Below are 19,292 nucleotides of genomic sequence, written 5' to 3'. Positions count from 1 at the left end.
ACAAACTAGGACAGCAGGAGGATTAAACGTCAGCATTCGGAGCCTCAGCTATTGAGAAACAATTGCTTGTCGAAGGTGTGGACTTTGCTTGAAAGGATCTGATCTGATTTTGCCAAAATGCTAATGTTTAGCTGTGATGTATGTAATGTTTCAGTGCCATAAAGCTCACAGAAAATTACTTGTGCTACTCACAACCACGTGGGAAGTAGGGTCACAAAATCTTTTCCAGCAATAAAATGTCTGAAACATTTGTCTTGCTCTGCCTGTAGTGGCTCAATACTTGGAAAAGTGGCCAGCACGGACTGAGGGGCTTCATTCACCTCCTTCACTCCCATTGCTAAAATACAACCATGTATAGGCAGACTTCAATTCAAAAACAGCACAGAAAATCAACATCATTGTTCGCAACTTCTCTTTCCATTCGCTGATTCCCAGGTTCAAATTCCACCAGAGAAGTTGAGCTCAATGGGAGAAATCTCAGATGGAGCTTTTAAAGGGAGATAATAATCTTCTGATTATTATCTGTGGTCAGGCTACATTTTTACAAATCCTCAGTGGAAGAACTGAGGATTTGTGGTTGTTACTGTAAAAGTAAAATTAACTATGTAGAAGAGTGATGCAGTTTCAAAAATCAGAAATGCATTGGTCTGGAACAGGGGAGGGCAACTCCAGGCCTCGGGAGTCGGTCTCCTGCGACTTTTAGATGTATCTCTACTTCAACACACCTGAGTCAAATAATGAGGTCATTAGCAGGACTCTGGAAAACTTGACTGCATTTAGGAGGTGATTCAGCTGTTGGATTCAAGTGTGTTGGAAAAGGGAGACATCTAAGAGTTGCAGGACACCGGCCCTCGAGGACCAGGATTGCCCACCCCTTTTCTGGAAGGTAATTGTTAACATCCTGCATGTTATGAAAATCTGTTTTAGGACAGATTATTAGATTCTCTTTTGTTTGGCTGAAGTCATGCTTATAACATCCCTCTGGGCCTCTGTCTTCAATTCTTTTTCCATTATTTGTGGACAATTTCATCACGTTTATTAAAAATAGAAATGACTTCAGCAACTGGCCCCCATGAATCATGACTAAATAATGAATAGGCAAATTATCGAGTGAGAGATTTTGTCTCACAGAGTTTATATAATAGTCATTTGATAACGTCTCTCAGCAGTTGGAATTGTGGTAAAATGACTGTACAACTCTTCCTGACCATATAGATGCATGATAGATTTTCTAATAAAGTCATGATACAGGGATAATGCAATGTGTAAAAGAAATGCAACAATCAGTTTTTGTTGCGATAAACTAACAGTGTTAACAGGTAAAGCACAAGTGTGTTGACTACTGGAACAGAGGTCTCTCCTGATTCATTAAGAGCACGTTTTCATCTCTACAGCAGAGGTCCTAAAATAACATTTCAAGGCCAGTGAGCTTTTTGTCAAAGACAGCATCTCTCTATTTTACTCTTCCTCAGGGAGACAAAAAAGCAGCCAAGAAGAAACAAGGTGTTCAGCATAGCTATGAAGTATTTTTTTATCCCCCTATAGCTTTATTTTTCACTCACTGTCCCTCTACATGCATCCGAGAGTACTATTCTTTAAAGAGGGCATTTGCTGCACTCGACTAATCAATAAATAACTACCACTTCGCTGTGCCGCTGCTGCTGCTTCCGTTTTTTTCCCCCAGACCTGTGTAATTTCCAGTGCAGTGAAGCAGTCCCTTCTTAGCAGAACAGCACAACCTTCTCGCCAATCCCAGGAAAGCCCACGCACATTTATAATTAAAGCGGATTCATATTTTATCTCTCTGGAGTCTGATAATTTCTATTTTTGTAAGTGAGGAAGGATCTAAAGGGAAGGCTTGACAGGAGTCCTGGACAAAGGAACATTGAAGGAAAGTGCTACCTTTTTACCAAAAGAAAAAAGATGTGGGTATATTCACATTTTTAAGCTGCTGAAGAGATTTTGCTCAACTGATTGCACTGTTGTTCAGTTTCTCCTCTACCTTTTATGCAGCTGAAAATAAAAGAGAGAGAGAGAGGTGAAAAAGCTATAATGCTCTGTGAAGGTGGAAATGATCTTCATGATAAAATCATTTTTTTTTGCTACATTAAGTTAAAACATTTTTTTTGTGTTTTCCACAAGTGACTCACTGCTGCTGTGCTGGGAGGAGGACAGCTTTAACTATGAATGACTTTAATAATTGCTTACGGCAATTATTAGAACAATTAGTAATTTAGATCAGAATTACTAAGTCAGAGCATCACTCAATTATTGAGAAAATAGCCAAATAGTTCAGTCTCACTTATTGTTCATAAATACCTGTCTGATATGACCTAGGTTTAAAAATAATAGATGAAAGCATACATATATATGGAATAAATACACACACACGCAGATATACAAGAGTACAAAATGAATTTGACAATTAGTTCAAATTGACAAACATGGCATTCCAAACTGCATTTCACAGCACAAATACAAGACTTGGAGGTGTGCTGATCGATCAGCCACCGATCATAATCGGCCGATTTCCGTGAAAAAGTGTATGATCGGTGATCGGTGATCGCCGATCACCGTCTCTTGTTGCCGATCCCCAAAACCGATCCCCTGTGTGTCTCTTCGCAGCTTACCTCCTCTTTCCTTCGCACTGCCAAGCGCGCAGCAACAAATTCTAAGCAATGTGGTGAAGAACTTTAACGCTCAGAGTGAATGGGGACGTTTGCGTGTTACGACGGAGAAATACCTCGGAGGTGAAGCACGTCAAAATACATCAACACAACGAGTCCAATATGACATTTAAAAAACAAACACTTGACGGAGTTTCGCTACATCGAGACTCACTGCAGGAAAAAAGCGAGCAGACAGCAGGTAAAGCAAACCACAACTACCAATACTCACGCAGATTAGCATGACGGAAAGAAAAATAAACAATTAACCCCAAAAAATAATTTAAGTCAACGAGCTGGTGATGTTAGATGCTGGTTCTGCTTTCGCTGTTGAACTGCCGCTTCGCACTACTTGTAGTAATCACATACTATTTTACTCCACCCGCAGTGAACTCTCACACCGAACATGCTTAAAGCTGCAGCATGTAACTTAAACAAACTGGCAAAATATTTTACATATGTATTAAAACTATCGCTGTCCTTAAACAGATAATCTTAGGAGGAAAAAAATCGGCCTCCTCTGCCTCCTCCTGGCATTCTGCAGAATTACTCAGCTCAGTCTTAAAGAGCAGATCCTGCACAAAACAATGCCATTCTCTCAGAAAGTTTTGATTCAGTAACTCAGGATTGTTTATTTTGATTCGACCTGCATTTGACTTTGAATGAATGCTTGTTTTTTTTTTTTTTTACTTGACATTATTTGATATGGGCAGTGTTGTGAGATTTATTTGACTCGTGTAACTTATGGTGCAGAGAGCCTTACTGTTAAATACTATTTTACTGATTGCACGTTTTTCAGTTGTCCTTCTAACCGAGTAGCTGCTGTATTGTATTTTTCATGTTTATGTCTAAATTAGATGAATTTATTGCCAGATAATTTTTTCATTTTGCCAGATCGTAGCATTTATACCTAAAGCGAAAAAAATTACAGCCAACCCAGGTGATTGGTAGCGATTGGTGATCGGCAGTGATCGACCCTCATGGGTAATCGGAATCAGCAGCAAAAAAACTAATCGGAGCATCCCTACAACACATTATTATTATGACGTAATGTCTTATGGATTTTTGACTGAAATAAAAATCAATACCCTTTTGGAAAAAAAATCTTAATCTATTTCAGTAGTAATATAAGTATAAGTGTTTGACTGAATATATCGATCAACTATATACTGTATATATACTGTATATACATATATATATATATATATATATATATATATATAGTACAGACCAAAAGTTTGGACACACCTTTCTAATTCAATGGGTTTTCTTTATTTTCAAGACTATTTATAAGGCAAGAAATCCCACTTATTAACCTGACAGGGCACACCTATGAAGTGAAAACCATTTCAGGTGACTACCTCTTGAAGCTCATCAAGAAAATGCAGAGTGTGTGCAAAGCAGTAATCACAGCAAAATGTTGCTACTTTGAAGAAACTAGAATATAAGGGGTATTTTCAGTTGTTTTACACTTTGTTGTTTAGTGCATATTTCCACATGTGTTATTCATAGTTTTGATGCCTTCAGTGTGAATCTACAATGTCAATAGTCATGAAAATAAAGGAAACTCATTGAATTAAAAGGTGTGTCCAAACTTTTGGTCTGTACTGTATATAATAAAGAATAAACAAACAAAAAAAAACTTCTTCCTTGAATGAAAATTGTTAAATCCAAATTTTCCAGGCATATGAGTATTTTTGGGCTTACTCTGAACAAGAAAATAACCTTTCCCACAGCCATCATGTTTTTGTGTGATTTGTGCTGATGGTTTCCTATCTGTCACACACCCCATCCTTCCACTACTATCTGCCACTTTTTCACTGTTGAACCATAAAGAGTGACCAGCTTAAACTCCCTCTCAGCCTTTATCTGCACGATTCTCAGAGAGAACACTCTGGAAGGCTTTGTGAGAGGTGATACAAAAGCTCCCATCTCAAGGGAGGAGGAGAGAGAAGCAGAAGAAAAACTTTGAAAAATATGCTGCTGACAATTTATCTCTCTGCTTTTTCCGAGCTGCAGGGGTGCCCACTTCAAAAGCCTGCATAAAAAAGGCACTTAATTTATTTATTCACACAAACAGTATATACATACAAGTCCTTGCATCTCACCTGTTGTTCTTTTTTTGGCAGACCCTTGGAATCAGAAGATTAAGATCCAGCGCATGAGTTGTGAGTAGGAAACATTTACTTGGTGTATAAGATGAAACGCATCTATGTTTTATCTGTCTGGTCATTTTTTATCTAATATAATCCAGATAAGTTCAAAGAACTTTGTAACGGAATGCATTTGAGGTCAGTTCAGGAAGGAGTTTGATTAGTTTTATCTGTCACCCTGCTTACTTTTTATCTTTTTCAGGGGAAATATCAAAGCGGTTCCTTTTTCCATACCCAATGGGAAAACGGCTGCAATATTCAAATACGCTCCCTGACAGAAAAAGTACAGATATAAGTTAGGATTGCAGAAGGAATGTTCCCTTTTGCAGATGAATTGATGCAGTTATGGATTTCCAATGACCTGATGCATTGAGAAAGGGTGTTAGTGCAGGCACTATGGGAGGGATGATGTGTTACAGGACTGACCCTCAATGAATCCAAAGAATGTAGCAAAGTGTTTACACCCCTTAATACTTTCCTCACTTTGGCAAAAATGTTTCCATTGCAGTTTAGCTAAATAAGGGCCAAAACTATTTGCTAGAAAATTAGAGTTTTATTGAAATTGCTGACTTTATCTTCGAAATGTCAAATTGAGCAATTATACAGACAATGGAAAACGCAGCGAGTGATGTGTCTTGAAGTCATCAACTGCAGCCCATCCCAACACACCAACCCATTGCTAAAACTTTCTGCTCGCAAACATTTGGAAATTGGAAAGGTCAACACTTTGTTTTCCTGTCACGTCCCACATGACTGTGTTTACGGCCGTATCTGTGCATGTTTCGGTTTGTGTTACATGTGATGTTCGCCTGCAGTGAGTCTGCTCCAGCTTTTGACTTGATTGCTCACTCCAGTAGCTCCGTGAGAAATGTTAATGGAGGGCTGTTAATGTCAAATCCAGTTCAACACCATCTACACTTAAGCACCACCACCCTTGAGGAAAGACGGATAAAAAGGTGGAGAGAGATTAAAAAGTAGGCTGCAGGGCCGATAAAGTGAAAAGTGTAACGCCCACCATCTCCATCTCCAGCTGCATCTCCGCGCGCCTGCAGTTATTTGTTCTCCTGAAGTTTTGCGTGGCTGAGTGGCACGTACATTTCTGTGGGAAAATGGTGCGAAGCAGTCGGGTACATCTTGTCCCTTGGCCTGTTGACCACATTGGATACTGTTGCCCTGTCGCAGATTTTCCACACACAAGCACATCCCAGCACACACTGCTCGCTCTGTTGCTCCTCTGACCTGAGATTGCTGTGTGCAGCTACTCACACCCAGAGAAGCACTCAGCCGTACAGACACACACAGACAAACTTGCAGTCACACACACAATGATTTATGGCCTCCAATATGGTCAATAAAAGCCAGGGCCAAGATGAAGGACTCTGAGAGCAGCAAGCAGGACACACACGTGAAAGGAAACACACACCCCCACACCCCTGCACACACTGATGTCCATTAGCTAAATATACAGGAGTGAGCTGTTTTCTACTGTGTCTCTCTTCATTATGTTCCTGTTTAAATCCACTGCTGCTTCTGGTGTTTGGGGGGAAAGGCTAAGGGCGTTTTTAGCCAGTGTGCAGTGCTGCTGTGGAGGAGCAGTGATTTTCTTCAGACGTTATATCTAATTTTAAAAGCAACTATTTTTTCCTTTATATATATATATAAAAAAAATTATTCTCACTTATGAGCAGAATTATGTTTGTTTATCATCAAAAGTCAGCAAAAATGGCATCACATTTACCAGAACCGCCAGCAGTCTTAAGAATGACACATGTTTGAAGGGGAAGACATTTGATTTATTTTTAGCAGTTTACTAGTTTTGAAAGAAAATGAGGACAATATACAATATGTGGTTGTGTTTTAGATTGATGCAGAAATATTCCAAATGCAGCTTCATGCATTCATAATATGTCAATTTAATTCAGCAGTTTCATTTAGCAAGTGAAATAAAGAAAAAAAATACATAGATTCACTACAACAAAGTGATATACAGTATATCACGCACTTGTCTTTTAACTTGAATATCTATGCATGAAGCTAATTAAAACCAAAAGCAATCTCTGAAAATTTACATGTTATATAAAACCAGTAAAAAAAATATTTGTGGTAAATATGATATTTAAACATCATTCAGTGGCCTGAGCAGCAGACAGTTATTAAAATCCTTATGTCCTCTGCAAGTAACAACCTGAAAAGTTTATACTGGGAGCACTGCAACAAAAACTGGATCTATAGATTTGGATAGATTTATTGATCTGATCCACACAGAGACCGAATTATTTCAAATGGCTCAACTGCTTTTCCCTAAACACCCAACAGTCTGTTGTCAGTGATCATGACTGACTGTAGATGGTATTGTCAGCTTAAAAAGGATTTGTTGCCATTACAGTTCAAGGATATCTCAAATGGGGTTAATGAAGGCAGAGCCACAGTTAGATGTGTGCTAAGCATGGGCTGGGCTCCTGCTGGCTTCAATAGGCACCCTGCTGCTCACAGCAGTGCTAAGGTACAGCATGAACTGAGCAGGGTTTCCATAAAACCAATAGGTACACTGAACAAGTAAAAAACTGTAGCGCTATCAGCACCAACTAGCAGGAAATTAGATGTTAGGAACCAGTAGGAACTGTGGGTCTTATGAAGGCTGTACGTTGACCAGGTACGTTGACCTCCAGCTTGGTTGGAACTGGTTTGATAGACATTATGTCAATTGACTGCACCAGTATGTGTGACTGGAGCTGAGCTTACATTACAAATGTGAACAATATTCTGCTGATTAAAAAAAAAAATATCCCAATAGCTTTTTCTATTGAATATGAGATCAAATTAAAGTCATATGTGAATAAGCTTGGTTACACAATAAGTCATTTAAAATCATGGAAGTGACAGATGTGAACAGTTACATGAAATATAATCATAATTCAGCCATATTGCTGGAGCTTATATATCAGCCAATCAGAGGAGATGTCAGTGTCTTATTCTGGCTTAGGAGCAACAAGTTCCGCCTACTTGGGTGTGCAGTGTTTTGAGAAAATTTTAATTGGAGGTCTTACAGAAGAGCTGTGGATTCAACATGTTTGAATGACACTCAACTTTTTATGAGGGTGGAGCCACCTGCACGTTGTCCAAAAAAACAGAAACAACTACTACTTCCTGTTGTCGTCTTCGTCATTTTCGGCTGTAGCGACATCCGACTGGGATTCATAGGAAATTTAAAAAAGTGTTTAAATATGGCTGAAAAATCACCTCATCCTAGAGAAAAAACTTTTTATCCACACATGAGTTGTTGTTTTTTTTTTTTCAAAATCAGCGTGTTTCCATTAAGCAAATTCATTTTCGTAATTTCAGTTTGCACAATATAATGACCAATGGAAATGTATTTAGAATGAGTGTAAAACTGCTGCTGTGCTGCTCATGCAGAATAGATTAAGAGCTTTCTGATCTGAGCTCTGCTGGTTTTAGTCTATGAGCTGTTTGAGCAAAAACAAGGCAGCATCAGGAACAGCAAGACCACATCAGCTCTGAAAGGATTTATTCATAGACAGGAACCTCCTAGACAGGTTCTATATTTCTGCCTGCAAAGCCTAATTAGAAACCCATTGAAATGTTCTTCACAGAAGAGCCTCTGATATTCTTATCTACAGTTTGATCTCATCACAAAACCACTCTTTCCAGCTTGACCAAAAAAATGAGGTTGTTGAAATCCTTTTGATTTCCTGTGATCCCAGCCTTTCTGATGCAGTTCCATATGTGATGTCTGTCCCCTTTCCTTTCCTTCTGGTTGTCAAATAAATACAGGAGCATCTCTGTTGACAAATATATTTGCTTCTTTTTTCCTCCCTCCTTTTTCCTGACGGATACGACACAAGCTGTGCTTTCACGTAAAACAACAGCCAATTAGACTTTGTATGCTGAGCCTCTTTCTGGCCCATAAAACAAGAATAACAATGTGAAAACTAGAGACGAGATTCAGACACCTCCATTACTCATCTGCAGCCTTTGGAGATGTTTAAGTGGCCCTGTGACATTTTTTTACGCTCTTCTTTAACACTGTAGAATCTGTTTATTCTAATGTCATCCATACTGTGCTTATTTAGCTCCGTCTTATTGCAATGCTCTCGTCTTCTGCTGTTTTTGCCTGGATCTTTGGCGCACTGTCTCAGAAGACAACCTTCATCACATTTTCTCTGCCCAGAACACTTTTTACCTATGAGTTTGGCTGCAGTACTCTTGGAAAGTCCCCATGGGTCCCTCCCACTGTAGCATTTGTATATTAGTTTCTGGATCCCATGCAAGAAACAAAGATCTGTCCAGATGACGTGTCAAGAACAGGCTGCAAGTATTCCCAAACCAAAACTACAAGAACAGATCGACATCATTTTGTCCCTGCTGCCCTGGGAGGGAGAACAAATGTATCTGTTCTTTCAGAATGTGTACCGACCTTTATGTACTCTTCTGACTACTGCTACATAGAAGTTACACAATGTCTTGAGACAATTTGTCTCTTTGCTTTCACACATCCACTTGAGACCCAGTTGAAGCACCACAGTTCTTATTTTAAGCAGTAGCACGTTTCAGCACCAAGACAAAGTGCTTTACATGATGACATGAAACTTCAAACAAAGCATCATTACAGTGGTACGATAAAGAAAAGTAATGAAAAATTAAAATTGTGATTAAATTAGTGACATTCCAGCTATTATTAATCAAAGGCAACTATAAACAGGCAGTTAGTCCAGATTTAAAGGAACTCAGTGTTTCAGCTATTTTGCCGTTTCTGGAAGTTTGTTCCAGATTTGTGGTGCATAGAAGCTGAATGCTGCTTTTCCATGATTTTGTTCTGGTTCTGGATGCAGAGCAGAACCAGAAGACCAGAGAGGTCTGGAAGGTTGATACAACAACAGCAGATCTTTAATGTATTGTGGTGCTAAGCCGTTCAGTGATTTATAGACCAGCTAAAGTAGGTTCGACCAAATAAAATCTGGCTGGATCCAACAAGGATCAGAATGAGAGTAAATAAAGGAAACAGTGTTATCTTTAAGCTGCCTTTACCTCGCCGTGCTGATTTTCCTGTATGGTGATCGCCATGAATGCTGAACTTGAACGATTAAGAAAATGAGGAGGCCCACAAGTGGTCAATGTGGCTTTCTGTTTTTACAAATCTGTGTTGACCATTGTATGTTATTTACAACAAAGTCAGTTATTCTCATCCACGCATACGTTCCACATGTTGATGATGGCAAGCTATTAGATTTAATCTTGTTTTCTGTGGTGTGCATTTGTCGCAGCTGAGTCCTTTTTTATTTGTTTTATTATAAAATCATAAATTACATGTTACACGCTCACGCCCCCCCCCCCCCCCCCCCCCCCCACACACACACATATATATATATTTAAAGAGAGATAGAAAGATATTGGATGAGGCTGTCCAATGAGTACAGCTGAAGAACCTGGAGTGTGTGAGAGTGACGGGTCTGAAGTGAGTCTGAAGAGGCATGTCACGCTGTAACACAGAGGCGGATGAGATTCTCCTTTTTGTCGCGCGCAGTCTGCAGCTTATCCCCTCATCAAACTGGCTTAACTGGATCCAGTCACTGGAGTGGTGTACTGGGAGGACGAAACCTGCTTGTTGTCGGGTGCTTCTCCAAGACTCAGAGATAAGCACGTAGTAAATCTACAGCTTATTATTTTGAAGGTCAGCTCTGCTTGTAGCTGTCAGTTAATGCATGTTCCGCAGATCCATGAGCTGCACTAGAGACAATCTGTGTATGAGGGGAAAAGAAAAGGAGTGAACAAATTGATTATGTTCACTGTAATAAGCATAATCAAATTAAACCAAGTGGGAAGATTTGATTAAGCTTGTCTACTGTAGTTGTTTAAATACACTTGGATTTAGGGTGCTGAAACACTGCTGACAAACTGACCTAACAACAAGCACTCAGCTTTCACTAATTCTTCAAATCCTGCATTCAGTCTAATAATTATTTTTAGCTTTATGACTAATTCAAAACTTTTTTTATATAGATAAATACATAGTAGGACTGTAGAATCACTTTTTATTAGCCTGGAATACTAAACATAGTAAAGTAATAAAAGTTATCTTCTAAAAACTTGACCTTTTATGTTTCTACAATCAAGGCTACATTATCTGCTCTGTATTTTTCTGCAGTCACCTTTCAGTCTCTCAGGACAGGAATAATGAACCTTTCTAGAGTGGCTCTTTTAATGCAATCATCAGCCGCGACATTTATTTCCACAGCGCAATAAGAGCAATCACTGTGGTGACGTTTCATTTGAACAATAATTAGTGAAATTGGCCTGAGCTGAAAACGGACGCTGAAGGCCCCGACAGCATTGGAAACCATCTTGTCTGCATTGCTGCCTGCTAATTAAAGCAGTGGAGAGTTAAAAGTTTTGATGAGTGGTTTGTTTGCATCAAAGCTCTGACCTTGGTGAACCTGTACGTTTTTATGCAAGCAATGATTCAGAAACAAAATAATGATGTTGGAATTCAGACACCACTTCATACACTATTGGGTATTAGATCCAGTGGAGGCCAGAGCCATTGGTATTGCTTTGAGAACACCGTCTTGAGAAAAAGGTGTGGAAGGTACACAGTGAACAGCAAGAAACATCGTTACACCGCAAGCTCCTCAATAAGCCATGAAATTGTTACATAGCCATTTTTCTCTTTTCTTCTGAATGAGATTTGAGGGTTTATTTAACTTTTACTTTTTGTCATTGTTTTGCTAATTCAATACCCAACCTAGCTTGGGCCTCTGCAGTCGCTCACTGCAGTCTCCGATCAGACTATCAGGGACTCGTGCAATCATGGGCTCTGCAATCTGCACAATGTTTAACTCATAGACTGTAGTGAACAAACCCAGAATTTGGTTTCGTAGAAGTACAAGCAAAGCTGGATTATCTGGCCTTATGCCAAGTGTTGGACCTCATCATCATGTCCTCTCCAGGTTGGCAGTTCTCTAAGTTATTATGAGTTTTGCAGCTGTTGTCAATCAAAAGGATTTCATAAAACAGCTGTAACAAATATTCCACACCCTCCATCCCAATAAAAACAGCATTATCCCCAGGCACAAAGTGGACTGTCAGAACTAATGAGGAGAATTGTGCATAACTCTATGTTGCACCAATGAAGGCTTCTTCTTTCATGTTGCTGAGGAAGAAATAAATAAATATATTTTTTAGAATACAATTGGAGCCCAAACTCTACGTGTTTCATATTTACTGATGAGCAAAAAGAGTTTCAAACAGTTTAAGAGCCACCTTCTGATCAACTCACAGTGACCGGTGCACAAATTCAGACGATTCAGAGAAAATCTGAATCGTCTGACTTCAGATTTTATCGTCAAACACAAAACTTTTTCATTGAAGCCATAAAGGCGCCAAACCCAGTTTAAACCCCAGATTTGACCCCAGGTTTGACCCTGGTTGGCCAGGCCATGGCCTCTGGTGCTTACATTTCTTCAGAGTGTAGCAGCATCCTGGTGACTCTGGTTACAGACCTGCTGTACTCCAAAAGTTTTCTGAAGCCATGTGTGCTTTCCTCAAAGGTAAAGATGAGAGAAAGGTCTTTTATGCAAATAGCAAGAGATGACAGATAAACATCCTTTTTCTGCATGTAACCAATAGACGTGCGGTCTCCTGCATTTTATTTTCCTTTAACTTCGGATTCTTTGTCTTATTGCACTTTTATTGTGTTTTCAGTTGCTATTATTGCTTTCTTTCCTTGAACATTTAGAATCTGTCAGTGAGAAGACTTAAAGCATATCTCTAAAAAGTTTCACATTTCCTCAGCCTTCATTGGGGAGCTTCAAAGATGTTTCCCATTTTGATGTGAGGCTGGCCTGTCGGAGTCGGTGCTGCTATAATTTTTCAGCAAGCTGCTAAAAAAACTCCCAGGGGATATTGGATCAGTGTGACTTGACAGTATTGCACAGCTGCTGCAGATTTATGGGGAGAATCTTCATGATGCAAACCCCCTCCCTTCCATATAATGGCAAACGGTTCAGCACCAGAGAAGGTTTGGTCACTGGGATGACCACTGCAGAACCGCGACCTCAGTTTGTCCGCTTTGAAAATTTGTTTCAAGGCGGAATAGTTTATATAACCTGCAGACACTAGGAGGAATTTTATGGGTTTTTTTGGTTTGTTTTTTTTGTAACCTTTTATTTAGTTTTATTTTTGAGTCAATTCAAGTATTGGATATTAATTTCACTTCCTCCAGATCCAGTTTTCTGTATATTTTTTTGCACTGCTACAACGCTGTGGGCTAATCTAATTTAAGTTTTCTCATATTATAAGTCAAGCAGTCCTGCTGAAATCATCTCAGTAATGTGATATCAGTCAGATTGTTCCAACAGTGGCTCAGATGTGGATGGAATCATCCCTCCTTCTGTGCCATCACTGTTTCTTTGCATGAAAATAGTTTCATATGCAGGAAAGCTGCTGCCAGGAATATTGCGGCTCAAAGAAGCAGTTTGAAACTCTGCACTAAGGTACGCCACCGACTCATTGCATTGCATTAGAGGGCGACAGAAAATAAGAGAGACTGATTCGCTGTATCCCAGAGAGTGTGTCAGGCGCTGACTCTGCATTTTCCTGGGCCTGGGTTATCTCTTTGGGGTAATGAATGGAGCCGGGCGGAGTTGAGATGCATTTAGAGAAGTTCTGCTTTCAGTACCCACAGGCCTTATCGTCACGTTTATAGCTATTAAACACTGATGCACCAGCTGGTAATTAAACTGTAATCCACCCACTCATTTATTTAGGCGTTCCAAATACACTCTAACCCAAGCTTTGTGTATTTCACTTTGAGTTATTAATATCAGTACTTGTTTGAACATAACCTGAGTCAATACACTGAAAACGTGTATATTTTTAAACTTTGAATATTTAAAAAAACATCTTTGTAGTGCCTTTTATGGTCCTTTATAAGATTAACATTAAATAAATCAAAACACTACACCGCCTTGCCTGCTGGTGGTGGTCATAGGGACAGGGTTAGTGTCTATTCATGGAGCCACAGAACAAAAGAGTGGAAAAAAGCAAAGCAACCAAAAAATAATTAAAAAACAAGGCAATATTTTAATATTAAAAACATAAAGTTACCCAAAGAGCCACCTGTGGCTCCAGAGCTGCAGGTTACAGACTCCTGATCTAGCAGATGAAAACTCTGATTATTTTTTTATATGGCTGAAGCTTAAAGTGCAACACATTCATTTTTTTTAAAGTAAATCTGAAAAGATATAAAATGAAATTGGTCCAGTTTCTGTGAAACGACATATACACATAACATTTGATTTATGTTTATCTTCAGTACAAGGGCTTTAATGGAGGCACAGGTCCCTGCTGGCCCCTGTCCACAACAGTCTATGATCACAAGTTACCCTTAAACAACTTTCTATTCTTAATGTAGCCAAGATGGCATATCTGTCCCACCAACACTGGTTGACGCATATTCTGCACATACCAAAGCAAGACAAATTTGTTTGTTTATGATAATTCATACACTGGATAGTCTGAAGAACCACCTAGATAGAAACAAATATAAACAAAATATCAGATTAAAATATAAACATATATACTTGTCATGATTCCAGCCCTTCAGCTCTGGCTTGGCTGTGCTGATTGCTCATTGCCCTCACCTGCACTGAGCTGGTCCCTACTTAATCAGCTGCTCGTCACCAGCTCAGTGCGAGATCGTCTGTTGCCCCTGTCACAGCTTTCAAGCCTTGTCTCATGTTTCAAAGTGTTTTCTGGTTTCTGATCCTGCCTGTTTTTGACCACAGATTTTTGCCTAATCCTTTTGCTGTTGAAAGTCCTGTTGCTGAACCCTGCCTGTTTCTGACCCTGCCTCCTGCCTTCTGGATTCTGGATTTTCACTGCCTGAGACCCTCCCGTGCATGACCCTGGACCGTTTCACGACTCAGCCTCTGGTTGGTGGATTTTGCCCCTGTCGTCTGTTTGTCCCCTGAGACTCCCACAGATCTCCCCTTGTCCATTCACCCTCCCCTCCCCCGGCTGGACTCCTGACCCCTGTGGATTCCTCGTCCCTGACCCACTAGTGTGACCACATCCTTCTACACCATTTACTTTAGTAATAAAACTTTTTGGTTAACCATCCTCTTGTTGTGGCTGCGTTTTGGGTTCTGGCTGATTCTGCTTTTACCATTACAGTACGATCTCGCCAGTATGAACCCACAGCCAAATCCCGGTTGGTGTTCTAAAGTAGAGGATGCTGTTACCGGCCTAGAAAGAAATGTCCAGGAGCTTTTACAGGGACTTTCTTCTCTAAGGGATTCCCAAACCCAAGCTAGGCCCTCAGTTATGCGGCCACTCCCACTTACTGCCACTCCCATGGTTAACGCTAACAACGAACCCAAGATTCCCCCACCTGAGCGTTTTGATGGGGATCCTGAACAATGCAGACCTTTTTTAACCCAGTGTTCTCTGCATTTTGAACTCCAGCCCTCAGCCTTCCCTTCTGAACGGGCCAAGGTGGCCTATACCATCTCTCTACTATCTGGTAAGGCTAAGCTGTGGGGAACATCTGAGTGGGAGAGTGCTGCTGACAGCTGTGACTCATTTTTAGAGTTTTCTGATGAGATGAAGAGGGTTTTTGATCCTATCCGTCCCGAGAGAGAGGCTGCCAGGAGACTGTTTTCTCTCAAACAGGGCTCTCGACCTGTTTCTGACTATATCATCAATTTCCATGCCTTGAAGTCCAGTTGTCTTTGGAATAATGAAGCCATGTTTGACATTTTTTACCAGGGCCTGTCAGATGATATCAAGGATGAGATTGCTACCCGTGACCCTCCTGTGTCGCTCGAGGCCTTAGAAAGGCTTGCCACGCGGATTGACCAACGCCTTCGTGAACGTAAGAGGGAGAGGTCTCCATCTAATTATCAAAGAAGGGTCTCAACTGTTCAGGTCAGTCCAAGCAGCTTGCCCCAAGTCTTCACGCCCCCCCTTGTTAACACTGAGGAGCCCATGCCGTTGGGTAGGACCCGGCTTTCTGCTGAAGAAAGGGAGAGGAGGTTCAGAAATCACCTGTGTTTTTACTGCGGAGAGAGGAACCATCGAGCTCTTAACTGTCCGTCAAAAAGAACAGGCTCAGTAAGGCTCAGGGGGTCTTTACTGAGCCCTATCCTCAGACATCAGAACCATTCCCACAATCAGTGCACCATCAGATTCCCTGACTCTCCTGAAGGGAGGGAAGTTCCTGTTTTTATTGATTCTGGGGCTGATGCTGACTTTATTGATGTCAGCCTAGCTCATAAGCTCGCACTAGAGTTGGAACTTCTAGAGAAATCACGTGAGATTTTTGCCATTGATGGGCATCTCATTGATACCATAACTCACTGCACTAAGCCTGTTTCTGTACTGATTTCAGGAAACCACCATGACAGGATCACATTTCTGCTGACCAAGTCCCCAGAGATTCCGGTGATTCTGGGACGCCCTTGGCTCATCAAACACAGTCCAGTCATTAATTGGTTAACGGGTGAGGTTCAGTCTTGGGGACCATCCTGCTCCACTTCTTGTTTGAGGGAAGCTCCCATCATGACGTCTCCCTGTGAGATCAACCATGATTACCCAGATTTGTCTAGGGTCCCTAAGGTTTATCATGATTTGTGTGAGGTTTTTAATAAGTCTAAAGCCACTTCTCTGCCTCCTCATAGAGAGTACGACTGTACCATTGACCTTCGCCCTGGAACCACCCCACCTAGGGGCAGGTTGTATTCCATTTCTGGTCCTGAAAGAGGGGCTATGGAGGAATACATTTCTGACACCCTCAAGGCAAGACTAATCAGAAAGTCTTCTTCCCCAGCAGGAGCAGGATTCTTCTTTGTGGGCAAGAAGGATGGCTCTCTTAGACCATGCATCGATTATCGAGGCCTTAACGAGATTACCATCAAGAACAGGTACCCTCTGCCTCTCATGACTTCGGCTTTTGAGCTCCTTCAAGGTAGTACGGTGTTCACTAAACTGGATCTGCGTAATGCTTACCATTTGGTCCGCATAAGAGAAGGAGACGAATGGAAGACAGCATTCAATACCCCTTCAGGGCATTATGAATACCTGGTCATGCCCTTTGGGCTCACTAATGCTCCAGCCGTTTTCCAGGCATTGGTTAACGATGTTTTAAGGGACATGCTTAACAGATTTGTGTTTGTATACCTTGATGACATCTTGATTTTTTCGAAGGATCTTCCTACCCATATCAAGCATGTTCGTGAGGTTCTTCTCAGGCTGCTCCAAAATAAACTATTTGTTAAGGCTGAGAAGTGTGCATTCCACCAGTCATCTGTATCTTTTCTGGGGTTTGTTATTGCTCCCGGCAGGATTAACATGGATCCATCTAAGGTGGCAGCAGTCTTGGAGTGGCCAGAACCATCCAGTTTGAAGGAGCTTCAACGGTTTCTTGGGTTTGCCAATTTTTATCGCCGTTTTATCAAGGATTTTAGTTCAGTGGCTGCCCCCCTTCATCAACTCACTTCTACTAAGACTCAGTTCAAGTGGTCTTCAGAGGCTAAACAAGCCTTTGGTAAGCTTAAGCATCTCTTTACCTCAGCTCCCATTCTGCGTTTTCCTGATCCATCTAACCCTTTTGTGGTGGAGGTTGATGCTTCCGACACTGGGGTCGGCGCAGTCCTATCTCAACGGTTCGCAGATGATGCCAGGTTACATCCTTGTGCCTTTTTTTCTCGCCGGCTCTCTGCCTCCGAAAGTAACTATGACGTTGGAGACAGGGAACTGTTGGCTATCAAGCTAGCCTTAGAGGAATGGAGGCACTGGCTAGAGGGGTCCACACATCCTTTTACTGTGTGGACAGACCATAAGAACTTGGAATACCTAAAGTCTGCCAAGAGACTGAACCCACGCCAAGCTAGGTGGGCACTATTCTTTAGTAGATTTGACTTCACCCTGGCCTATCGACCTGGCAGCAAGAATGTCAAACCAGATGCCCTTTCTAGACTCCATCAATCTTCTGTCTGTCTTTCTGATTCTGTTGACCATAACTACATCCTTCCCTCCAAGACCAGGCTATCTCTTATCAGTATTGAGACCTTGCTCAAGAGGAGTCATCAGAAACATCCACCTCCAGTTCAGTGTCCTACGGGTCTTCTGTTTGTTCCTGAAGAGATGGTGTCTAAAGTCCTTCAGTTCTGCCATGGCTCTAAACTTTTCTGTCACCCAGGTATAACCAAGACTCTAGCAGTGGTCCAGTCAGGATTCTGGTGGCCCACTCTCAGAAAAGACACACGAGAGTTTGTGTCAGCATGCACCACGTGTTCCAGAGTAAAGCCCTCCAGACGTCCCCCAGCCGGTCTACTAAGGCCCCTGCCTATTCCACATCGACCGTGGTCCCACCTCTCTATGGATTTTGTCACTGGCCTGCCTCCCTCTCAAGGTAACACTGTACTCCTCACGGTGGTTGACAGATTCTCTAAGATGACCCACCTCATTCCTCTACGCAAGTTACCTTCAGCACCTGATCTCGCTGAAGTAATGGCCCGAGAAGTGTTCAGACTTCATGGCATCCCCCGCAACATTGTCTCTGATAGAGGGCCGCAATTCATTTCCCGTTTTTGGGGTGAGTTTTGCACCCTTCTCGGCATTAACGTCAGTCTCTCTTCAGGTTTTCACCCTCAGACAGATGGCCAGACAGAGAGGATGAATCAGGAGGTTGAGTCCAAGTTGCGTATCCTTTGCATGGATGCTCCCAGTCACTGGTCCCAGAACTTACCTTGGGTTGAGTACGCCATCAATGGATTACCATCAAGTGCCACAGGTCTGTCACCATTTCATGTCGTTTTTGGCTATCAGCCGCCTATTTTCTCTGTTCAGGAAGGGGCTACCAAGGTTCCTGCTGCCCATTTATCAGCACGACGTTGTCTCAGAGTCTGGAGAAAGGCCAGAGCGACTCTCTGCAAGACCTCTGCTGTTTATGCCCGCAATGCCAATCGCCGCAGATCCCAAGCCCCTAGATACCTGGTGGGTCAGAAGGTGTGGTTATCCACTAAGGATCTACCCATCAAGGTAGAGAATCGCAAGTTGGCACCCCGTTTTGTGGGTCCATTTCCTGTTGCCAAGGTTATTAACCCAGCAGCGGTGCGTCTCCATCTGCCCTCTTCGATGCGTGTACACCCCACCTTCCATGTCTCCAAGGTCAAACCTGTGAGGTCATCCAGGTTTTGCCCTCCTTCCAGACCCCCTCCACCCCCCCGACTCATTGATGGAGCCCCTGCCTTTACTGTGAGACGCTTGCTGCGTTCCCGACGTTGGGGCCGTGGCATCCAATATCTTGTCGACTGGCAGGGTTATGGTCCTGAGGAGAGGTCCTGGGTGCCTTCTCGCCTGATCCTGGATAAGGGCCTCATCCGCCATTTCCATTGCCAGCATCCGGACCAGCCCAGAGGGGCGTCAAGAGCCGCCCCTTGAGGGGGAGGTGATG

General features: G+C 41.8%; 1 protein-coding gene and 1 long non-coding RNA gene across 4 annotated transcripts in view; one reads left to right on the top strand and one right to left on the bottom strand.

The window, feature by feature from the left end:
* naaladl2 (N-acetylated alpha-linked acidic dipeptidase like 2) overlaps positions 1–19,292 on the top strand; it is a 421,085-nt gene that overhangs the window by 80,742 nt on the left and 321,051 nt on the right. For all 3 annotated transcript variants that reach the window (XR_004340546.1, XM_032572669.1, XM_032572668.1), the window contains one exon: positions 4,796–4,834. Coding sequence is in view for 2 of the 3 variants with exons in the window: in XM_032572669.1 (XP_032428560.1) it covers positions 4,828–4,834 (7 nt within the window). In the remaining variant the exon portion in view is untranslated. The remainder of the gene's footprint in view (positions 1–4,795; positions 4,835–19,292) is intronic.
* LOC116726124 (uncharacterized) lies at positions 654–16,363 on the bottom strand. The gene is made up of 4 exons (XR_004340547.1): positions 14,479–16,363; positions 8,628–8,638; positions 2,838–2,840; positions 654–666 (listed from the first exon to the last, which is right to left on the bottom strand). It is a non-coding gene; the product is annotated as an uncharacterized LOC116726124 (long non-coding RNA).

This window comes from Xiphophorus hellerii, chromosome 9, assembly GCF_003331165.1.
Source record: "Xiphophorus hellerii strain 12219 chromosome 9, Xiphophorus_hellerii-4.1, whole genome shotgun sequence".
Taxonomy (NCBI): domain Eukaryota; kingdom Metazoa; phylum Chordata; class Actinopteri; order Cyprinodontiformes; family Poeciliidae; genus Xiphophorus; species Xiphophorus hellerii.
Note: the sequence above shows the minus strand (reverse complement) of the source record. Positions and strands in the feature narration are given on the sequence as shown.